The sequence below is a fragment of the Phacochoerus africanus genome, chromosome 11, assembly GCF_016906955.1.
Source record: "Phacochoerus africanus isolate WHEZ1 chromosome 11, ROS_Pafr_v1, whole genome shotgun sequence".
Taxonomy (NCBI): Eukaryota; Metazoa; Chordata; class Mammalia; order Artiodactyla; family Suidae; genus Phacochoerus; species Phacochoerus africanus.
The window spans coordinates 45,256,669-45,279,346 of NC_062554.1; the positions used below are offsets into that span (position 1 = coordinate 45,256,669).

Consider the following 22,678-nt stretch of genomic DNA (forward strand, 5'->3'; position numbering starts at 1 on the left):
TGCGGCTCAGATTCATTCCCTGCCCTGGGAACTCCCATATACCACAGGTAAGGCCATAGGGGGGAAAATTATATATATATCATTTTTATTCTCAGTGTATATGCCTGAATCACTTCACTGTACAGCAGAACAACACTGTAAATCAACTACACTTCAATTTAAAAAAAAAAAGAACTGGAGTTCCTGTTGTGGCTCAGCAGGTTAAGAAACCGACTAGTATCCACGAGGATGCAGGTTCCCATACTTGGCCTCACTCAGTGAGTTAAGGATCTGGCACATAGCTCCGCAGACTTGGCTCGGATCCTGAGTTGCCGTGGCTGTGGTGTAGGCTGGCAGCGGCAGCTCCAATTCAATCCCTAGCCTGGGAACTCACATAGGCTACAGGTGGGGGTCATAAAAGGAAAAAGGGAAAAGGAAGGAAGGGTGGGAGGGAGAAAGAAATGAATCCTCTGACAGAAGGCTGGCTCACGATCCACTAACTCCTCTCCCATTCGTAGAAGGCTGCCCCTGGGAGCATTCAGTCCCTCCCTCTTCTGCCCGTTCTGAATTGTGCCCATCTGCAGACTGAGGCAGGAAAGGCTGCAGGCGTGACAACGGCAGGCTTTTGATGTGGGATGGCCTCAGTGTGCAGCTGGTTGTAGACGGACTACACGAAGACACGAGCAGCATCTCCACAAAGGTTTGTGCAGGAGAGTTGAAACCTGTGGGCTGGAAGGGACAGTGAGGAATAAGGAGAATATCCAAAATGTTTTCTCTCTCTCTCTCTCTCTCTCTCTCTCTCTCTCTCTCTCTTTTTTTTTTTTTTTTGTCTTTTGTCTTTTTAGGGCTGCACCTCTGGCATATGGAGATTCCCAGGCTAGGGGTCAAATCAGAGCTGTTGCTGCTGGCCTGCACCACATCAACAGCCAGGCCAGATCCGAGCCCATCTGCAAACTACACCACAGCTCATGGCAACACTGGATCCTTAACACGCTGAGTGAGGCCAGGGATCAAACCCACAACCTCATGGTTTCTAGTTGGATTCGTTTCTGCTGTGCCACAACGGGAACTCCCAAAATGTTTTCTCTTGATTCTTGTCCTATAAGGGGATATGAGGCATTTGGAAAAAGAGAAAGGGAAAAAAAAAAAGGCAGTGTCTTGAGGAGGAAGAGAGAAGTCAGGTTTCCTGTGTGAAAAGGTTGAGGATTTGGGGTAATCTGTTTGTTTCCCGTGGAATTCCAAATGGCACAAAGGAAACGGCTGAGAGAGGAACAACGGGGTGGGGCAGAAGATAGAGCAATTATGGGATAAGAGCACGAGGCAGGATAAGAGACCTAAGGAAAACTATAGAACTGAGTCTTAGAGGAGTTCCCATCGTGGCGCAGTAGTTAACGAATCCGACTAGGAACCATGAGGTTGCGTGTTGGATCCCTGGCCTTGCTCAGTGGGTTAAGGATCCAGCGTTGCCGTGAGCTGAGGTGTAGGTGGCAGATGCAGCTCACATCTGGCTTGGTTGTGGCTCTGGCGTAGGCTGGCAGCTATAGCTCTGCTTAGACCCCTAGCCTGGGAACCTCCATGTGCTGTAGGTGAGGCCCTAAAAAGACAAAAGACAAAAAAAAAAAAAAAAGAACTGAACTCAAGGTCCCCAGTTTAGGCATAAACTTACTATGGTGCCAGAACTGGGTGACAAGCCAAGCCCCCTACTTGTGGTACTTTGTCATGAGTCAGATAAAATCTCTGCCTCAGAGTAGGTCCAATGGTGAGAAAAAGCCGCCTCCAGCCTCCAGTTTGACTAAGATCTTTGTTACACACAGCCACCTTCCCATTCCTTCAGCAAAATGTTCTTTTTTAGGAGACAGTGGTCTAGGAGGGAGAGGACAAGTAAATGGCAATTCTATCAGTGCTGTGCTGAGGAGTGTTGCCTAACCCAGCCTCTTATTTGGGGGTTAGGGCAGACTTCCCAGAAATGATGTATCTAGTTGAAACCTGAAGCTTGAGTATGAGTTGAACTAGATGAGGGTGTATTTTCTAGGCAGAAAAACCAAGTGTACATAGAGGCTTGGAAGTAAGAAAAAGAAAAAGCATGGAGTGGTTGGGCATCTCCTAATAATTTAGTACAGAGAAAGCATGAGAGAAGAGGAGCAAGAAGTGGAAAGAGAATCGGGGACAAGACTCCTTCCCCACCCCCACCACCAACTCCGGGCTTTATAATTATCCTGAGAATGATGGGGGAGTGTTTCAAATGCCAATTAGTAGTGTAGCAAAATCACCATTTTTGGTATGTGTTAAGTTCACTCTCACTGTCCTATGGAGAATGGACTGGCAGGACCAAGCATGGTGGCAAAAACCTCCCCATTGCAACAGCTAAGAGAAACTCACAGGATTAATCCAATCCTCTTCCTCCTCTTCCCCAGGCTGAGGAGTTCTCTAGGCTAGCAATAAAATGGGCCTGTTGGATGACAGCAAAAGCAGAGGCAACGAACATTAAAAAATAGATAAATTTTATGTCAAAATTTAAAACCGTGCATCATGGAGTTCCCGTTGTGGCTCAGTGGTTAACAAATCCGACTAGGAACCATGGGGTTGCGGGTTCGGTCCCTGGCCTTGCTCAGTGGGTTAAGGATCCGGAATTGCCGTGAGCTGTGGTGTAGGTAGCTCCATAAATGATAACAAATACACAGGGGAAAAAAAATAAAATAAATAAATAAAATAAAATAAAACCGTGCATCAAGTTTCACCATCAACAGAGTGAAAAGGCAACCTACAGAATGGGAGAAAATATTTGCAAGTCATGTATCTGATAAGGGGTTAGCATCTGGACTATATAAAGAATTACAGCTAAAAAAAAAAACAATTAAAAATGAGCAAAGGACTTGAATAGATATTTCTTCCAAAAAGAATGGGAAATAAAGTATAAAAGGATCAACAAGCACATGAAAAGTAGTTCAACATCACTAATTATCAGGGAAATGTAAAACAAAACTACAGTGAAGGTTAATGATGTTGACTCCCATTACGTCACCACCAACCAATCAGAAGTTCACCAGCTAAGTTCATCACATATCCCACAATCCCCTTTCCTCACCCTGGCTTTAAAAAGTCATCAGGGAGCTCACGTCTTCTGAGCACTAGCTGCCTGGACTCCTTGCTTGGTGCCCTGCAGCAAATGCTATACTTTCCTTCACCACAATCCAGCATCAGTAGATTGGCTTTACTGCATGCAAATGAGCAGACTCAAGTTTGGTTCAGTAACAAATTGATTACATTTGACTCCTTCCAAACCAAACCTGGAAAGGGCTCAATTCATTTGATAGGAATTGATAGATATTCTGGGTACAGGTTTGACTTTCTTGCCTACAACGCCTCATCGAGGTCTGCTATCGAGTTCATATACTGTCTGATCCATTGGCATTGGATCTTGCACATCACAATAGACGATGGAACCCACTTTATAACAAAGATCTACAGACATATGATCATGGGATCCACTGGTCCTATCATATATCACACCATTCTGAAGCTGCCAGCCAATGGATCAATGGAATAGCCTTTTCGCTTTTTTTTTTTTTTTCTTTTTAGGGCTGCACCCACAGCATATGGAAATTCCTCAGATAGGGGCTGAATCAGAGCTACAGCTGCCGACCTATGTCACAGCCACAGCCACAGCAACACCAGATCCAAGCCTCATCTGCAACCTACACTGCAGCTCGCAGCAACGCCAGATCCTTAACCCGGTGATCAAGGCCAAGAATCAAAACTGCATCCTTATGATATTAGTCAGGTTCTTAACCCACTGAGCCACGAGGGAAACTCCTAGAATAGCCTTTTTTTTTTTTTTTTGTCTTTTTGTCTTTTCTAGGGCTGCTCCTGCAGCATATGGAGGTTCCCAGGCCAGGGGTGGAATCGGAGCTATAGCCACCAGCCTATGCCAGAGCCACAGCAATGCTGGGTCTGAGCTATGTCTGTGACCTACACCACAGCTCACGGCAATGCTGGATCCTTAACCCACTGAGCAAGGCAAGGGATCGAACCTGCAACCTCGTGGTTCCTAGTTGGATTCAGTAACCACTGTGCCAGGATGGGAACTCCCCGGAATAGCCTTTTAAAGACACAGCTAAGGTAACAACCTAGAGATAACCCCCTGCAGCCTGAGGCGCTATCCTGAAGGACTTGGCACACAACTTTTTTTTTTTTTTTGGTCTTTTTGTCTTTTTAGGGCCACACCTACAGCATACAGGGGTTCCCAGGCTAGGGGTCCAATCCGAGCTGTAGCCACCAGCTTACGCCACAGCCACAGCAATACAGGATCTGAGCCTAGTCTGCAACCCACACCACAGCTCAGCTCACGGCAATGCCAAATCTTTAACTGAGTCCTCATGGATGCTAGTCAGGTTCGATAACTCCTGAGCTACAATGGGAACGCCTTAGCATACATCTTAAAACAGTGACTCTAATATGGTACATTGTCCCCAGGAGGTAGAATATATGCATCCGGGAACTAAGGGTTGGAAGTGGGATTATCCATGCTTACCATTACTATCAGTGAAGCATTTAGGGAATTTGTTTTTCTTGTCACCATAATTCTAGACTCTGAGTTTTCAGAGGCCATGGTTTCCAGAGGCAGAATGCTCCCACCATAGAACACAGCAAGAGTCCTGTTAAACTAAGCTATAGTGGCTGCCTACCGCTGACAAGAGACCAGTAGGCAAAACAATGATTGACTGTCCCAGCAGAACGGGTCCTTCCCTATCATCAGGAGGAGTCAGGACTGCAGGCAGCAGAGAGAATACATATAAAACCCAAGGGTTCACACCCGAGAAGGTTATGCCCACCAGGGGCTCAGGCTCTTCGAGCTATGTCTTTCCTTGGGTCAGCAGAAGTGCTAGCTGAGGCTGGGAGCAATCTAGAATGGATAACAAAGGAGAGGGTGACGACTATCAGATGGGGCCCCCAGAAGAGCTGTGTAGTGGGACTGTAATTTTCCTGTTATACGTTTCTCGAAAAGAGATCAACTGCAGTCCTGAAAAGGCTGTTTAAAGGATGGGGTGAAATTATTACGGAGCGAGTGGATCTGAGCAGTGCACAGCAGAATTGCATGGATGTTGCGCCGTGTTGCCCAGGTTCCCCCTTGAGGAGAGCTCACTCCCCTGACTGCTGGGATTGTGTCCTCTGAGGGCTCATAGCTGAGCCCCTTCATAGGTATTGCCCTCAACAGAAGCAACTGCAACACCCCAGTTCACACCTCTCCAGTAGGCTCACATGCAAAACCAGATGGTATGCCTGTGGCCTCAACTCAGCAACTCCCTGACAGTGTACGAGTTCAAGCTTCTACTGCTTGCTGCACAACAGGCCAATAAACCAAGACAGTTGTTCAGGCAGGCAAGGCATAGTGACTTTATCTGAAAAGCCAGCAGAATGGGAAGATGGTAGACTAGTGTCCCAAAGAACCATCTTCCCAGAGATAGGATGCAGGCTTCTTTTACACTAAAGGGGGAGGGGGTAAAGTCCCAGTTCCAGCCACACTCCATGTGTTCATTTCTTCTTTCCTGTGGCCATTCACAGGCTCAGGATGTGACCTTACCTGAGCTTAACACTTACCACCTGGGAGGCAGGGTTCCCAATGATGGGCCATTATGTATAATTTAAGGTTATAGGTAACATCCCTTTAGTGATGAACTTGTAATAGAATACGAAGTTTCTTCGCTCTTCCAGTCCTAGCCTGGGAAGTCCCCATGGGATTGGCTAAGGTCTCCCCGTGGTTCACCTTCTCCTGCTGCCAAACCTGCTTCCTTCCCTTATAAGATGCTATTCCTACGCTTCCCCGCCGTGAGCCACCTGCTCACTAATCTTCGTCCAAAGTTTGGTTTCCCAGAGAACCGGAATGATGACAATGCACATTTAGAGATAAGAAGGTAACCACCAGAAAAAAAAAAAAAAAGTTTACAAAGTTGAAAGTGGTTTTCTCTAGGGAGAGAAATGGGCCTGAGGCCAGGTGAGGCAGGAGACGTTGTATGTACCCTTCCGTGCTCTTCACTGTTTATAACATGTGCATGTGTTACCTCTATAATTCATATTTTTCATTTAATAATTTTAAAAATTTTAAAGGAGTTTCCACTGTGGTACAGTGGGTTAAGAATCTGACTGCAGGAGTTCCCGTCATGGCTCAGTGATTAACAAATCCGACTAGGAACCATGAGGTTGCGGGTTCGATCCCTGGCCTCGCTCAGTGGGTTAAGGATCCGGGGTTGCCATGAGCTGTACTGTAGGTTGCAGATGCGGCTCAGATCCCGAGTTGCTGTGGCTCTGGAGTAGGCCAGCAGCTACAGCTCCGATTAGACCCCTAGCCTGGGAACCTCCATAGGCCGCAGGAGCGGCCCTAGAAAAGACAAAAAGACGCAAAAAAAAAAAAGAATCTCTCTGCAGTGGCTCAGGTCGTTGCAGAGGCATGAGTTCAATTCCCAGCCCGAGACGCTGGATTAAAGGATCCAGTGTTGCCACAGCTGCAGTGCACATCACAACTGTGACTCAGATTCAATCCCTGGCCTGAGGATTTCATATGTCTTGGGTATGACCATAAAAAAATTAAAAACTGGGAGTGCCTGTCATGGCTCAGAGGAAATGAATCTGACTAGAATCCATGAAGACGAAGGTTCGATTCCTGAACTTGCTCAGTGCATTAAGGATCTGGCATTGCCATGGCTGTGGCTAGCCAGCAGCTACAGCTCTGATTCGACCCCTAGGCTGGGAACCTCCATATGCTGAGGGTGCAGCCCTAAAAAGATAAAATAAAAACTGTTAAATTTGAGAAGTTCCCTGGTGGCAAAGTAGGTTAAGGAACCGGTGCTATCACTGCTGTGGCTCAGGTTGCTTCTGTGGCTCAGGTTCAGTCCCTGGCCTGGGAACTTCTACATGCCATGGGTGCTGCCAAAAAACATTTTTTTTGAGAATTTGAGGGAGTTCCCATTATGGCTCAGTGGTGAATGAACCCAACTAGTAACCATGAGGTTGCGGGTTCAATCCCTGACTTTGCTCAGTGGGTTAAAGTATCTGGTGTTGCCATGAGCTGTGGTGTAGGTGGCAGACACGGCTCAGATCTGGCATTGCTGTGGCTGTGGCGTAGGCCAGCAGCTGTAGCTCCGATTTGACCCTTAGCCTGGGAACCTCCATATGCTGAGAGTGCGGCCCTCAAAAGACAAAAGAGAAAAAAAAAAAAAAAGAATTTGATACTGTCGTCCTCCTGTTTTAAACCCTTCAGTCGCTTCCCATTGATCTTTAGAATAATCCTAAGAATCTTTAATAAGGATTTTAAATCCTTCCCCATCTGGCCCCTGCTGAGTTTCCTGTCCCATTTCTTACCACTCCCTCTCGCTCACCCTGCTACCTGCCTTTCCAGACTTCCAGTTTCTTGAACGGGGCCTCTCTTCCTCATCTCCAGGCTCCAAACATGCTGCTTCCTCTGTTCGGAGTATTTCACTTGTCCTCCCACCACCTGGCTCACTCCCATCCATCCATTAAGTTTCAGCTTAGATGTCACCTTCTCAGGGAGACCTTCTCTACCCCACCCCACGCCCCAACTATATTAGGCCTCTCTGCTGTCATTCCAACAGCCCTTGTATTTACACTTTCTCAGCATCGATCTCCTGAAATAACCAGTTTAATGTCCACGTTTCCTTTCATACTCTGTAAGCCCTATCTTATCTTGTGACAGCTGTATTACTAGCCCCCAGCACATACTACAGCATAGTAGGCATCAAACATTTACTAAATCATTGCATTTGGCCAAAAGGTTTTCAAGGGTCCCAGTTCTATAATCTGTGACAACTTTAGATAACCTATCTGAGCCTCAGTTTGCTCAAGTATGAAATGGGGAAGACACTAATACCTACCTCAGAGGGTTGTTTTGAGGATTAAATGAGGTCTGTTGGTAAAGCCCTTAGTTCGGTGCCGGCAGAGAGTAAGCAATTGATTGACCCATGCTCAAAAACTAAGAAAGCCTCGATCTGTTTATACTCACATCAGCAGATTCTGAGACTGTCCCTCTTGACATTTGCCAACACTGAATACTGCTGCAAATATTATAGGCCAAAAAAGAATGGCATCTCATGGTTTAAGGCAACGTGTATTTTCGAGTCAATAGCTTTTGCTAATAAAATGGCTGCACCTACTGCCCCAAGTCACGTACACTGTAAAGAAAGCAGCTCTTTGGTGCTCCTCTCTCTTCCTGTCACAGGTTGTTTGGGGGTGGGGGTGTCTGAGAAGGGAGCCCCTTCTCAGGGGGTGCATCGTGCAAGGCCCAGGCAGCTAAATTGCAGGTATTTTCCACAGCACCTTCAGGTCTCGCTCGCCCAGTGGGAGGACACGGAGCTCAATTCTCCGCAGCCAACCCAGGTGGCTGCTCCCGCCCTGAACCAACGTTTCCCAGTGACGTAGAACCCTGCAGACCCAGAGGCCCCTCCACACTTCCTGTGTGGGGCTCAGAAACCCGCCTCCCCTCCCAGCCTTAGGTGCCTGCTTCGGAAAATGGTGAGTGTCCCTCTTACAAAGCCCCCTTTTTTCATCCCAGCATTGGGGTCAATGGCCCCAAGGTTCTCATCTCCAGCAGAGGTTTTGAAAAGAGTCCTCTGGTTTCTTTTTCAGAAGTTATAAGCCAACTGGCCTCCGCCATCTTAAGTAGCATAGTGTCTGCAAGAAAGATGCCGTCGGGGAACCTCTGGAAAGTTCTGGGACTCTGCCTCTTATCAGGTGAGTAGGATGGAATTTAAAAAGGGTGGTGTTTTTCCAGACTGCAGAAGGTTCACAGCATGACCTGGTGCTGCCCTGCAGTACCAAGGAGCCTCATTTAGGAGAAAAAGTAAGGAAACGTGTGCCACGTTAGCATCGGGAACCGGGGCTGGAGGCTAATTTGCACCCAGGAGACCTTTCAGAGAAGAGTTGGGATGATCAGATCTTCTGAAAGCAAGGAGGACTTTGTGTCTCTGAGGACAAGCTCATTCTGTCAGTGAACAACCCAGCCTGGAGAACTAACACAAAAGAGCTGGAAGAGTTAACCTTCACTCTTTGTTGTGAGGGTTAGACTAGATACTTACGCCTAAACTCTGCACTGGGTATACAGCAAGCTTAGTGTCTGAGACGATAAAACACCTCATAATTTCCAGTCTTTTCAGCTGACCAAGAGCTTCAGTTAGTTGAGTCCTTTTTGAAACAAGGTGGAATATAAATTGATAGCTTACCAAGGGCATTTCCATATCTCAGATAAACATGATTTTTTACAGGTCACCATGTATTGAGTACGAGACACCATATTTAAAAGTCTTTACATGTGTTAACTAATTTCATCCTTACCTCTGCCTTGAAAGGTAAACATGATATGTATTGTCTATTTTACAGATGAAGAAACTGATACTCAAAGGAGTTAAATACTTGTTTAAAACCACGCAGTTAGTAAGCGCTAAAGCTAATCTGGGAACACAGGACGGCCTGCTGTCCTGTGCACTTCATGACTGCAGGATGCGAGGCCAAATGCTCACAATGGTTTTGTTTCAGAGAAAATACGCTCACAGCTGGGGCTCCCATCTCGGAGCCACAGCCATGGCGTCTCTACTTCCTGCTTCATCTTGGGTTTCTCAGGCTTAAACGTGCACATGAACCACCAGGAGATCTTATTCAAGTGCAGCTTCTGCTTCAGTGGGTCTGGAATGGGACCTGTGAGTCTGCGTTTCTGATGAGCTCTCAGACTTATTAGTCTGTTACTGGTCCAAGGAACACATTTGGAGTGTCAAGAAGCAGAGCGTGACTCCTTCAAGGAGTAGCCAGACATTGGCTTGGAGGCCTATAGTATAAACGCTGCTCTGCAGAGAGAGAAAGAGAGAGGACATTAAAGACCCAAGCACCCCTAGAGATTTGGCATCATATGAATATGCGCAGGAGTTCCCATTTTGGCTCAGGGGGTTAAGAACACGAAGAGTATCCCTGAGGATGCGGGTTTGATCCCTGGCCTCATTCAGTGGGTTAAAGGATCAGGTGTTGCTGAGAGCTGCAGTGTAGATTGCAGATGCAGCTCCGATCCAGCATTGCTGTGGCTGTGGTATAGCCCAGCAGCTGCAGCTCCAATTCGATCCCTAGCCTGGGAACTTCCATATGCCCCAGGTAAGGCCCTAAAAGGAGCAAAAAATAAAAATAATGTGGCTATTTTGTTCTGGTGATAGGGGCACAGGCAGAGGGCAGACTTCAGAGTGGGTGTTTCACCCAGTGTAGAGACTGTTGATAAAGGGGCACACATAGGAATTCCCTGGTGGCTCAGCAGGTTAAGGATCCAGCATTGTCACTGCTTTAGCACAGGTTTGATCCCTGGCCCAGGAACTTCTGTGGGTACACCCCCCAAAAAAAAATAAAAACGGATCCCGCGTTGCTGTGGCTCTGGCGTAGGCTGGCGGCTACAGCTCCGATTAGACCCCTAGCCTGGGAACCTCCATATGCCACGGGAGCGGCCCAAGAAATGGCAAAGAGACAAACAAAACAACAACAACAACAACAACAAAAGGTATACAAAAACTTTGAGGCAATGTCAGGGAAACTAAACTAGTCATTGTAAAGAATCCAAGTTTTTGTGAGTGAGGGGACTCTGGAGGCCCCAGTGGAAATGTGATTAGGCTCATCAATGCACAGGCTCTAGTGAATGAACAATCAAAATGTCAAATATCTCCATCTCTGTCTCAAGCAGAAAACAGATGGAAAAAAATCAAACCATCAGACATTCAGGAGCCAGAAATGGAACAAGCATCTCAATCTCTGTACCTAACCAAAAGCTTGTTTTTCTTCCAAAGACAGAGATTTTTTTTTCTTTTTCTTTTCTTTTTTTTTGGGGGGGGGGGGAGGGGGGTCTTTTTAGGGCTGCACCCATAGCATATGGAGGTTCCCAGGCTAGGGGTCAAATCAGAGCTATAGCCACCAGCCTATGCCACAGCTACAGCAACGCAGAATCCAAGCTGCATCTGAGAGCTACACCACAGCTGACAGCAACACCGGATCCCTAACCCACTGAGCAAGGCCAGGGATCAAACCCACAACCTCCTGGTTCCTAGTCAGATTGGTTTCTGCTGAGCCATGACGGGAACTCTGAGATTTCTTTTCAAAACGGAGGCTTGGGAATTCCCTTATGGTCTGGTGGGTTAAAGATCCAGCCTTGTCACTGCCAGGGCTCTAGTTCCACCTGTGGCTCAGGTTCAATCCCTGGCCTGGGAACTTCCGTGTGCCAAAAAAAATGGAGGCTTGGCTACAAAATTCTTTTGCAATTTCTCTAGTCTCCCAAAAAAGCACCCCCAATTTTTTCTTACTTCTGTTTTTCAAATATTGTGTGTTCATCTTTAATGCTAGATGCTTCCTTGCTCTGTTTCATCCCAAATTGACCAGGAACCCCTGGTTGGTACCCAGCAGTGCATGTCATTTATCCGGGGTATGGGAATGACTGATCCAGCAGTGATGAGTGATCCAGCGGTGCTTGGGAAGGACCCTAAATGCTCAGAATTGGTCACACTAGCCCACAGAACTTCTTCCGCTTGGAATTTCAGGCGCTCACAACATTTACCAACTCTTTTCTTTTCTTATTGTTTATTTTCTAGTTGGCGCTTGGGGACAAGAAGGTAAGATATGCTTTCTTTTCTTGTTGTGAAATTAGCCCTTCGTGCTTTGTATTTATGAGTAGAGCTTTCACTAGACCTCCCACCAAGCTCCCACAGAGACCAGTACAAGGGTTTCTATCATCTTCTCCTTTGCCTTTTCCTCCTAAGGCTAGAAAGTTCTAACCAGAAAGAAGGAAACAACAGAGATCATAGAAATAATGAGGAGTTCTCGTCGTGGCGCAGTGGTTAACGAATCCGACTAGGAACCATGAGGTAGTGGGTTTGATCCCTGCCCTTGCTCAGTGGGTTAACAATCCGGCATTGCCATGAGCTGTGGTGTAGGTTGCAGATGCGGCTCGGATCCCGCGTTGCTGTGGCTCTGGCGTAGGCCAGTGGCTGCAGCTCCGATTGGACCCCTAGCTTGGGAAACTCCATATGCCGCGGGAGCGGCCCAAGAAATAGCAAAAAGACACACACACACAAAAAAAAAGAAATAATGAGACTTAACTGTTCAAAAGAAAAAATTGAGACAATTAAATGATGTTGAAAGTGGCAACAATTGTCTCTTGTTTGCATTTGTTTTTTGGTTTTTGGTTTTGTTTTTTTGCTTTTTAGGGACCGGCCTGTAGCATATGGCAATTCCCAGGCTAGGGGTCAAACTGGAGCTATAGCTGACAGCCTACGCCACAGCCACAGCAACACCAGATCTGAGCCTCGTCTCAGATCTGTGACCTACACCATAGCTCACAGCAACACTGGACCCCGGACCCCCTGAGTGAGGCCAGGCATCGAACTCAAATCCTCATGGATACTAAATCCTCTTCGGATTCATCTCCACTGCACCACAATGGGAACTCCTGCATTTCATATTTGATGTGAGATATTTGTAGAGGGTTTTGGAATTCAGTGCATGCATAGAGATGCCCTATAAGCCTCTGGGGCAGCATTTAAGTGCACATTCAACATATGTCCAAACAGTCTGAAAGTGTGTTGTGCGTGTGTGTTCATGTGTACACATGCATATGAGTGTTCCTGGCCTGGACTTACCTTCTCAATCATAGCAGAGAGTCAGGAATGTCCCAACATTGGAAACTTTTCTATTCAATCAGCTCCTCTAAACTGAGTGAACCAATTTTGTGTTTAAAGGCAGCCATTGGGCCAGTCTCCATTCCTTTGTACCATACTGCCTAATTGGTATGGTCCTTTGGATCCTTTTTTTTTTTTTCTCATCATGTAGAATGCATTAAAGTTACATTATTGACAGATAGGATATGTTGAAAGCATTAATGTACTTCAGGAAAGCATTAATCTTCTGGATGCTATTGCTGTTTAGGCTTGGATTTCAATTATCATTTATTTTTTTGTTTTGTTTTGTTTTGTTTTGTCTGTTCTAGAGCTGCACCCACAGCATATGGAGGTTCCCAGGCTAGGGGTCCAATCGGAGCTGCAGCTGCTGGCCTAGGCCACAGCCACAGCAACACCAGATCCGAGCCACGTCTGCGACCTACACCACCGCTCATGGCAATGCCGGATCCTTAACCCACTAAGCGAGGCCAGGGATCGAACCCACAACCTTGTGGTTCCTAGTTGGATTCGTTAACCATTGAGCCATGACGGGAACTCCAATTATCATTTAATTTATGCCCAATATAGATCTTTTTTTTCCAGCTTTATTGAGATATGGTTAACAATAAACTGTATTTATAGTATAAGTTCAAGGTATATAATGTAATGATTTGGGGTTAATAGATGCAAACTATTGCCTTTGGAATGGATTAGCAATGAGATCCTGCTGTGTAGCACAGGAAATTATGTCTAGTCACTTATGATGGAGCACGATGATGTGAGAAAAAAGAATGTATACATGTATGTATATTTTATTCAAATTGATTGCCTAGAACCCTTTTTTGTAAATAATTAGCCATCAGTTTTTTTAATGTTGGGTGTAGGATTTTAAACAGCTTTTCATGTACAGCCATGAAGAGTTCCCATATCCCTTGTTTTCTAAAGGAGGAGGGAAGAGTTCTAACCCAGGTATCAGGGGCCTGATCTTAGCATCTGATAGGAGTACGGCTAATAGTTTCTTATCATTTCCTTTTCAGACATTGAAAGACCAGGTAAGAAGATTTTTTACTCTCTTTGACTTCCTTTCAGACAGGGAACAAAATGGTCATAGGGGACAACCGCAGTAATAAAAACAAAAACTAGATCTATTAGAGGGAAAATACAATTATCTTTCAATAGGATCTGTATGCGATATACCTGTGTTTTGTTGTTAACTGTCATGTCTGATTATAGCTGAGTGTGATAAGTATCCCTGAGCATCCATTCAGCAAAGGATACACACATGGGTGTGGGTTGGAAGCACCACAAGTTTTGTGTAAATCATGAGTCACTGAAGGCAGAGATGGCATTTTATTTACCTGGCCCAGTGCCTGGCCCATAGTAGGTGCTCAATGAATATCTATTGAATGAATAAATGATCATAGGCATGATTGCATCACTAGTTCCCTTTCCTCAAGACATTGATGGTCATATCTGTGAGACAAATAATTGATAATATAGTGTGTTGCCTGCTATGATAGGTGTAGATACAGAGAAAAATAAAATATAAAGTGAGGAGTATTCAACTCTACAGAGGATAGATGGAGAAGGCTCCCCAGAGAAGGTGAGTCTTTTTTTTTTCTTTTCCTTTTTTTTTTTTTTTTTGTTGTTGTTGTTGTTGCTTTTTATAGGGCCGCACATGCAGCATATGGAGGTTCCCAGGCTGGGGGTCAAATGGGAGCTATATCTGCTGGCCTATGACACAATAGCATGGCCAGATCCATGCCGAGTCTGCGACCTACACGACAGCCACAGCAACGCCAGATCCTTAACCCACTGAGCGAGGCCAGGGATCAAACCCGCAACTTCACGGTTCCTAGTCGGATTCATTTCTGCTGTGCCACGATGGGAACTCTGAGAAGGTGATTCTTGAGCTGAGTTTTATAGGGTGAGTTTATGGAATTCCCGTGTGGCTCAGTGGGCTAAGTATCTGGTGTTGTCACTGCTGTGGCTTCGGTCACTGCCATGGCACAGGTTCAATCTCTGGTCCAGGAACTTCCATATAGTGTGGGCACAGACAAAAAAATAAAGAGGAGCAATAAAGGATGAGCTTATATTTTAGGTGAGAATATCTTAACAGAGGAGAATCCTTGTAGTGTGAGGTTAAGAGTCCAACTCTGAAGCTAGACAGTCATAGTTGAATCTTGGCTCTACTTCTTACTTGTTGAGCATCTTTGAATAATTTACTTCACTCCTCTGTGCTATGGCATCACCACACGTGAAATAGAAATAACTGGAGTTCCCGTCATGGCTCAGCGGTAACAAACCAGACTAGGATCCATGAGGATACAGGCCTCGCTCAGTGGGTTAAGGATCCAGCATTGCCGTGAGCTGTGGTGTAAGTCACAGACATGGCTCGGGTCTTGCGTTGCTGTGGCTGTGGTGTAGGCCGGCAGCTGTAGTTCTAATTTGATCCCTAACCTGGGAAGCTCCATGTGACAAGAGCACAGCCCTAAATAGCAAAATTTTAAAAAAGAAGAAGAAGAAGAAAAGAAATAATAATGATACCTAGCTTATAAAGTTGTTATGAGGACGGAACGAGTAATTCACTTAGAACATTATCTGGCATACAGATAATGAAAGCAGTAGGTAATTTTAGCTATCATGAAATGGGAATTATGCAGACTAGATAATAAGTATTAAACTTTATTGAGCATTAAAGTTTATTAAGTATTAAAGTTTATTTACTTTATGTTCTAGACATTGCCCTTAATATTTTACCTGAATTTCCTCTTCTAATTGTCTTAACATCTCTAATCTACAGATAAAAAAGCCAAGGCGTAGAAAATAAATAGTCCATTTGCAGGGATAAATATAAATTCAGATTTAGCTGATGCTGAAGCTCATTTTTTAACCATTATGGATGTGTATAAAATTTTTATGAGCATATGCCCTATTTCTAAGCATAGACATCTATCCCCTGCATGAGAATGTGTTGGTCTGGACTGAGCTCTACTACTGAATTTGTGCCAATCAGAAATGTGAGTGATTTCCTTTACTTTTTTTTTTTTTTTTTTGGCTGTGCCTGCAGCATGTGGAAATTCCTGGGCTAGGGAGTGAACCTGAGCCACAGCAGTGACCAAAGATGTGGCAGTGACAATGCCAAATCCTTAAACCACTGCCGCAAGGGAACTCCTCCTTTACAATTTTTTTTCAAATACACAAAGTAGAGTGAAACATCTATTTACTTCCAAATTATTTAATTTATAATTTCTAGTTAAACATTTCTAAGACATAGCAGTGGTGAAAATTATTTTCAAGTCAAATATCATAAACTATCTATCGTCATTATACTCAATCCCAATTATTATTAGCAGGCAGATAAACCTGGAGAATGACTTGTTTACATGCTGTATGATCTCAACAGAAGGGCTGCCTGAGCAGCTGGATCAGAACTCTGTTCTGTTCTGGCAGGACCCCCAGAAAGAAAGAAAGAAAGAAAGAAATTAACATTTTTCTTGAGCATCTGCTATGTGCCATCCATTTTCACCTTCATAGCCATTTAATTCTCACAAATATCCTATGAAGTGGGTGTTTTATTGCCATTTCCCAGGTGAAGAAACTGAAGCTCAGAGAAGTTAAATGATTTTCCCTTGGTCACAAAGCCTGAAGCAGATCTGGGATTCAAATACAGGGCTTCTGACTAAGTCCAGTGCTCTGTCCCCAGTAGCACACTGTAGCAAAACACCCCCAAGAAAGAAGGCTGTCTCTGGGTAGCACTCTCTTCTCTTCCAGCTGTCATATCCAGGCCTGAGCACAGCAAGTGCCTCCTAGTGTCCCAGCCACAAGTCTTACAGGAAGCAAGGATGTAGCCCAGCCCCATTTCCCAAGGCAAAATCGCCTCCTGTGGGGAATCTGGCTGGATCCCTGAATTATATTAGTGGAGCTCAGTTGTCCACACCAACAGTTCTAAAAAAAATAATTATGAGTTAATTATACTCCAGTAAGATTTAAAATAAAGCCACATTTTACTGGAAGAACCATTTCTCTTTTTTTTTTTGTCTTTTTTTTTTTTGCTATTTCTTGGGCCGCTCCCGCAGCATATGGAGGTTCCCAGGCTAGGGGTCGAATCGGAGCTGTAGCCGCTGGCCTACGCCAGAGCCACAGCAAGGCAGGATCCGAGCCGCGTCTGCAACCTACACCACAGCTCACGGCAACGCCGGATCCTTAACCCACTGAGCAGGGGCAGGGACCGAACCCGCAACCTCATGGCTCCTAGTCGGATTCGTTAACCACTGCGCCACGACGGGAACTCCATGGAAGAACCATTTCTTTAAAATATATATAGCAATAGAGTTCCCTTGTGGCTCAGCTGATTAAGGAGCCAAATGTCGCTGCTGTGGCTCTGGTTTCTACAGTGGTACGGGTTTGATCCCTGGCCCAGGAACCTCCCCATGCCTAGGGCATGGCCAAAAAAAAATGAATATAGTGCTTTACATAATTTATGGGCAATAGCAGAGAAGCAGTATGGAATAACACCAAAGATATTTGATCTCTATTACGAGGATTTCTGTTAGTTATAAGAAAGAACTTGTGGGAGCTCCCATGGTGGCACAGTGGAAATGAATCTGACTAGGAACCATGAGGTTGTGGGTTCAATCCCTGGCCTCGCTCAGTGGGTTAAGGATCCGGCATTGCCATGAGCTGTGGTGTAGGTTGCAGATGCGGCTCAGATCCTGAGTTGCTGTGGCTGTGATGTAGGCCACAGCTGTAGCTCCGATTGGATCCCTAGCTTGGGAACCTCTATATACCGTGGGTGCGGCCCTAAAAAGCAAAATGAAAGAAGGAAAGGAAGAAAGGGAGAGAGAGAGAGAGAAGAAGGAAGGAAGGAAGGAAGGAAGGAAGGGAGGGAGGAAGGGAGGAAGGGAGGAAGGGAGGAAGAGGGAAAGAAAGAAACATGCGAATAATGAAAAACAGGAGGTAAGGCCAGAGTTTCCGTCGTGGTGCAGTGGTTACCGAATCCGACTAGGAACCATGAGGTTTCGGATTCGATCCCTGGCCTTACTCAGTGGGTTAAGGATCAAGCGTTGCCGTGAGCTGTGGTGTGGGTTGCAGACGCAACTCAGATCCCAAGTTGCTGTGGCTGTGGCATAGGCCGGCGGCTACAGCTCCGATTAGACCCTTAGCCTGGGAACCTCCATATGCCACGGGAGCAGCCCAAGAAATGGCAAAAATACAAAAAGAAAAAAGAAAAACAGGTAAGGCCGAGAATCAGTGATTCAAAAATGTGAAGGTCGTTATTTCTGAGAAGACGCCTTTCATAGCTATCTGGAACATGGTTCTTGCTAATGTAAGCGAATAAGCTTGAAGCCTTCTAGAATTTTTCATCTTCAGGATTTTACAGCTTTCTGAGCTTTAGGGGATCTAGGTCTATAAGCACATGCTGGTATAGTCTCAGTTTGATGTGTCAGACTTGTACCTACAAGTAAATCTCATAGGCCAAGTACATACCTCACCTTAAAGGCTTCAGGCCCCCTGAAGATAGATCCTCTTTGGGAATGCTCAGAGATAGTGCCTAGACCCACTTGGCAATTGTTACCTACAATTTAAATTTAAATGAAGGTTGTTTTCTTACCAATGTTTCCTTTTTTTTTTTTCATTGTCAGATGAAGATACACAGAAAAGTAAGTTTCTCAGTCTTTTATGTCTGCCCCATCTGACGATGCAGGTCAGTGGTTGAGAAGAAGGAATGGATGGAGGGAGATTAACCTCAAGAACTGAGGTCCTCCCAACATCACCTTTCCATTGCCCTTTTGGAGACATTCCAAGTAGGGACTCATGGAGTTCCCATCATGGCTCAGCATGCGCTTAGTCAGTTCTCATCCTGACTAATATCCATGAGGACGAGGGTTCGATCCCTGGCCTTGCTCAATGGGTTAAGTATCTGGCATTGCCATGAACTTCGGTGTTGGTTGCAGACGTGGCTTGGCTCTGGCGTTGCTGTGGCTGTGGTGTAGGCTGGCTGCTGTGGCTCCAGCTGCAGGGACGGCATGTGGATCCCCTTGTCTGGGAACTTCTATATGCCATACCTATGCCCCTTAAAAAAGTAGGGGGGACTAGTGTAGTTTTTCTTCCAAGTCCCCCACATCCAAGCCTAAACTCTGAAGTCACCTTTACAAGATCCTTTAGGGCCTTCTCCTATCTCCTCTTTCATACCCTCTAGCCAGCAGAGTTCCCTTTTAACAAGAAAATCTAAGATCTAGAATGACAGATGACTCTGCATTTGGGTGATTCTTTTTGCTACTAATTTGCTTTAAATCTTACTGGTTTCTCTCTTTAATTTCCCTTCTCTTTTCTCCCATCCCCCAGCATTTAAAGTCTCCATCTCCGGAAACAAAGTAGAGCTGACATGCCCTGAAGATCCTGAATCTGAAAAGATGACTTGGAAACGAAATGATATGCAAATACATGAGTCTTATGAGAACTACATGTTGTTAGAGAGTTTTTCAGAAGTGGAGAACAGTGGTTATTATACCTGCACAGTCGGTGAGAAGACGAGCCATAAGCTCTACCTGAAGGCCAGAGGTAATATAGGTCTTCAGAGCATGCACTAATAAACTCTTTAGGGGGGACCATTTCAAAAGGGCATTCTCAATATTCCCCCTAACCCCTGGCATATTTATGCTTCTCCTACACTCAATCCCAGGATGTCTAAGGCCACACAGTGTCAGTGTTTTCTAAAATACAAATTAGGTGTTCCCTTGTGGTGCAGCCAGTTAAGGATCCAGCCTTGTCACTGCAGCAGCTCAGGTAGCTGCTGTGGCAAGGGTTTGATCCCTGGCCAGGGAACTTCCACGTCCCATGAATGTGGCCAAAAAGGAAAAAAAGAAAAACAAAACAAACAAAAAAACAGATTAAACAGCAATATGGAGGCATCCAGGTAAACTTAGCACTAGATCTAAAACAACTTCCCAAGAGACAGGATTGGGTCATGTGCATTACGTCTCATCCAGAATTATGGCGCATCAACATGAGTTTATCTGGTGCTTTATCCAGAGGTGAATTCTTCAGAAGAATTTGCGAAAAGGACTCAAATCCACTATATTAAAATCTCATAAACTAAGGCACAATAACAAACAGTAATGATAGCTAACATTCATTGAGTGCTTGTTAAGTTTCAGGCACTATACCCAACACTTACCAGGGCTTTTTTTTTTTTTTTTCCTTCATACAATCCTCCCGACAACCACATGAGTTAAGTGCTATTTTATTCCCATCTTATAGATAAGGCTTTGGGAGTTGAGCATACATTTCACAGTCCTCAGAGCCAGTGAATATTGGAGCTGGGACTTGAACCCAGGACTGTCTGACTCCAAAGTCTCTACTGCAAACACCACACTTGGCTTGTTATAAACAGATTGATGGGAAAGAGTGGTGGTGGTGGTGGTGGTCAGGGGGTGACTGGCCATGGCAGACATGCGATGTGAGTATTGAAGGAAGTTATCGCCTTCGTATGTTCCTTCCTCACTTCCAGTGTCTTGCATCTTCCTTTCTGGTGATTTTTCTCCTTCTCTCCGTACTCCCTGCCCCCACAGTGTGTGAGAACTGCGTGGAGGTGGATCTGATGGCAGTGGTCACAATCATTGTAGTTGACATCTGCATCACTCTGGGTTTGCTGCTGGTGGTGTATTACTACAGCAAGAGTAGAAAGGCCAAGGCCATGCCTGTGACGAGAGGAGCGGGTGCTGGAGGCAGGCCCAGGGGTAAGACTGTGGAGGAGATTCCAGCCTGGGGGGGGGGGATGTCCAGCCCGGGCCAGGATGGGCAGCAAGTCCAAGCCAGGTCAAGATAGCATCTAGAGAACATTCAACAGTGTGGCCCCATCTCAGACCACTCCCATCCTTTCCACCCTAGAAAAGTGCCAAAAAAGGAGTTCGCATTGTGGCTCAGCATAAACAAATCTGACCAGTATCCATCAGGACACAGGGTCGATCCCTGGCCTCGCTCAGTGGGTTAAGGATCTGGCGTTGCCATGAGCTGTGGTGTAGATCGCAGATGTGGCTCAGATCTGGCGTTGCTGTGGCTCTGGCATAGGCCAGGGACTACAGCTCCAATTCAACCTCTAGCCTGGGAACCTCCAAATGCCACAGGTGCAGCCCTAAAAAGACAAAAAGAAAAAGAAGAGTACAAAAAAGTTTATTACCAGGATGGGCTTTCTCAAAGGCCTGTCAGTGTCCTGGAGTAATCAGACTCCACCCCCCAGTCTCCAGGGAGAGAGACTTTAGGACCCTTTCCTCGCAGGGTAAGGAAGCAATGGAAGAACCTTGAGTTGGGTTCACAAAATGATAAGAACAGTGATGGGGTCATTAGACGGGATGAAAGAAAGCAAAGAGAACAAGCAGCTAAAACGGAAAAGGGGAAAAGCAGAGAGGAGTTTGCCATCGCTGATCTGGGTCTCATTCTTACAAGATTGGTGTTTCCTCATGGCAGTGAATCCTCTCCTCTTCCCTCCTCTGCAGGACAAAACAGGGAGAGGCCACCACCTGTCCCCAATCCAGACTATGAGGTAACAGGGATGGGGGGGAGGGGACTCTCTGGGGAGAAAAGGGCAGTGTCCATCTGGCCTCCCAGACACTGCAAAGCCCTTCCCTCAGGGCCTCAGGGCAACCCACACATGCCTGCCTCTGCCTCCATCATGGTAGAAGGAGCTCATCTCAAAGGCTGGAGGGCTTCCACCACCACAGACCAGTAGGGGTGGGGACACCAATCCTCTTTCTCTGGCTTACTCATCAGCTGCGAGACAGCCCGGGGAATCCCATACACGCAAACTCTTAACACAACCAACTCACAACTGATGTTCCACCAGCATGCACCTACCAGTTGTTGAAATATAAAATAGTTTACTGGTAAGTAGCCCCAAGCTCCCCCCTTCCCCAGCACACACGCTGCCAGACAACACAAGGTCGTCCCCACTGGACTGACTCTTGGCAAACAAAGAGTTACTGCCTGGCATAGCAGAGATCCACCAGGACTGTTCTGATTGGTTGGTGTGTGTGCACCACCAATTGTTAAAGTATTTTCAATATGACACCTGGACAAACTCAGCAAATATTTATGGAGCACCAGCCAAGCATGCGGTATTCACTTTCCGCACAAGTGACTTTGACTCTGACAAAAGCCCTGAGAGGTGGGTCTTCAGTTTCCCATTTTTTTGAGCTGGGAAAGCTGAGGCTCACAGGAGGCAACCAGGTTAAATCACCTAGCAGTCAAGTCTTCCTCCTGACTCTTAGTCCCCAGTTCTTTCCATTCACTAAAACTAGATCTTCAGGAACGACTTCCTCCTACCCTGCTGACCCCCCCCTCTCTATTTCACCCCCAGCCCATCCGGAAAGGCCAGCGGGACCTGTATGCTGGCCTGAATCAGAGAGGCAGGTGACAGCTTCCTGAAGACACTGGCTCCTCTCCAGGCCTGCTATCCCTGCTCCCTGGGCAAATCTTGGACCCCCCTGGAGAATGTCCTCTGCCTTGTGGGGAACTCATACCCTAGAGCTTTGTCCTCCACTACCTCTTTCCTGCCTTCTCTGCTGGCGCCCAGCCCAAGAATATTGCTGCCTCGTTATCTTTTGAAACATCATCGCATGGCTACTCACCCCTCACACCTGCCCTGCCTCTTGTCAGGATATTTATTTCTGTTCTTCACACACCCCTTAATTCCTCCCTTTGGTTCCCTCCTTTTCCTGTGTAAAAGTTGTCCCATCCCTGACTATTCCATCAACATTTCTGTTTCTAGCTCTTTCTTTGGCGACCCTCGGTGGTAAGGGACTGGGTAAATGCTGGCAGAGGTCCTGCCCTGCTCACCAACCCTGGCCCAGAGCCAGCCCTGTGCTCCCTCCCTATGTCCACCGCTGGCCCCTGGACATTTGCATCTCCATAAATGTGCTAGGCTTCTTGTCAGCTGAGAGAGAAAAGAAATAAAGTGTATTTGGCTGAAAGAGTCGTTGTTCCTTTTTTCTGGGAGGCCCTCGGAGGCTGCCCCC

At 46.0% G+C, this 22,678-nt stretch overlaps 1 protein-coding gene across 1 annotated transcript; it reads left to right on the forward strand.

Moving 5' to 3' along the window:
• The first annotated feature begins 8,414 nt into the window (after positions 1-8,414).
• On the forward strand, positions 8,415-22,633 carry LOC125111391 (T-cell surface glycoprotein CD3 epsilon chain). The gene is made up of 9 exons (XM_047753336.1): positions 8,415-8,502; positions 8,617-8,721; positions 11,598-11,618; positions 13,700-13,714; positions 18,308-18,325; positions 19,011-19,226; positions 20,237-20,404; positions 21,161-21,207; positions 22,021-22,633. Exons 2-9 carry the CDS (start codon positions 8,673-8,675, stop codon positions 22,075-22,077), a joined length of 591 nt encoding a protein of 196 aa, XP_047609292.1. The 5' UTR covers positions 8,415-8,502; positions 8,617-8,672; the 3' UTR covers positions 22,078-22,633.
• Positions 22,634-22,678: the final 45 nt, after the last annotated feature.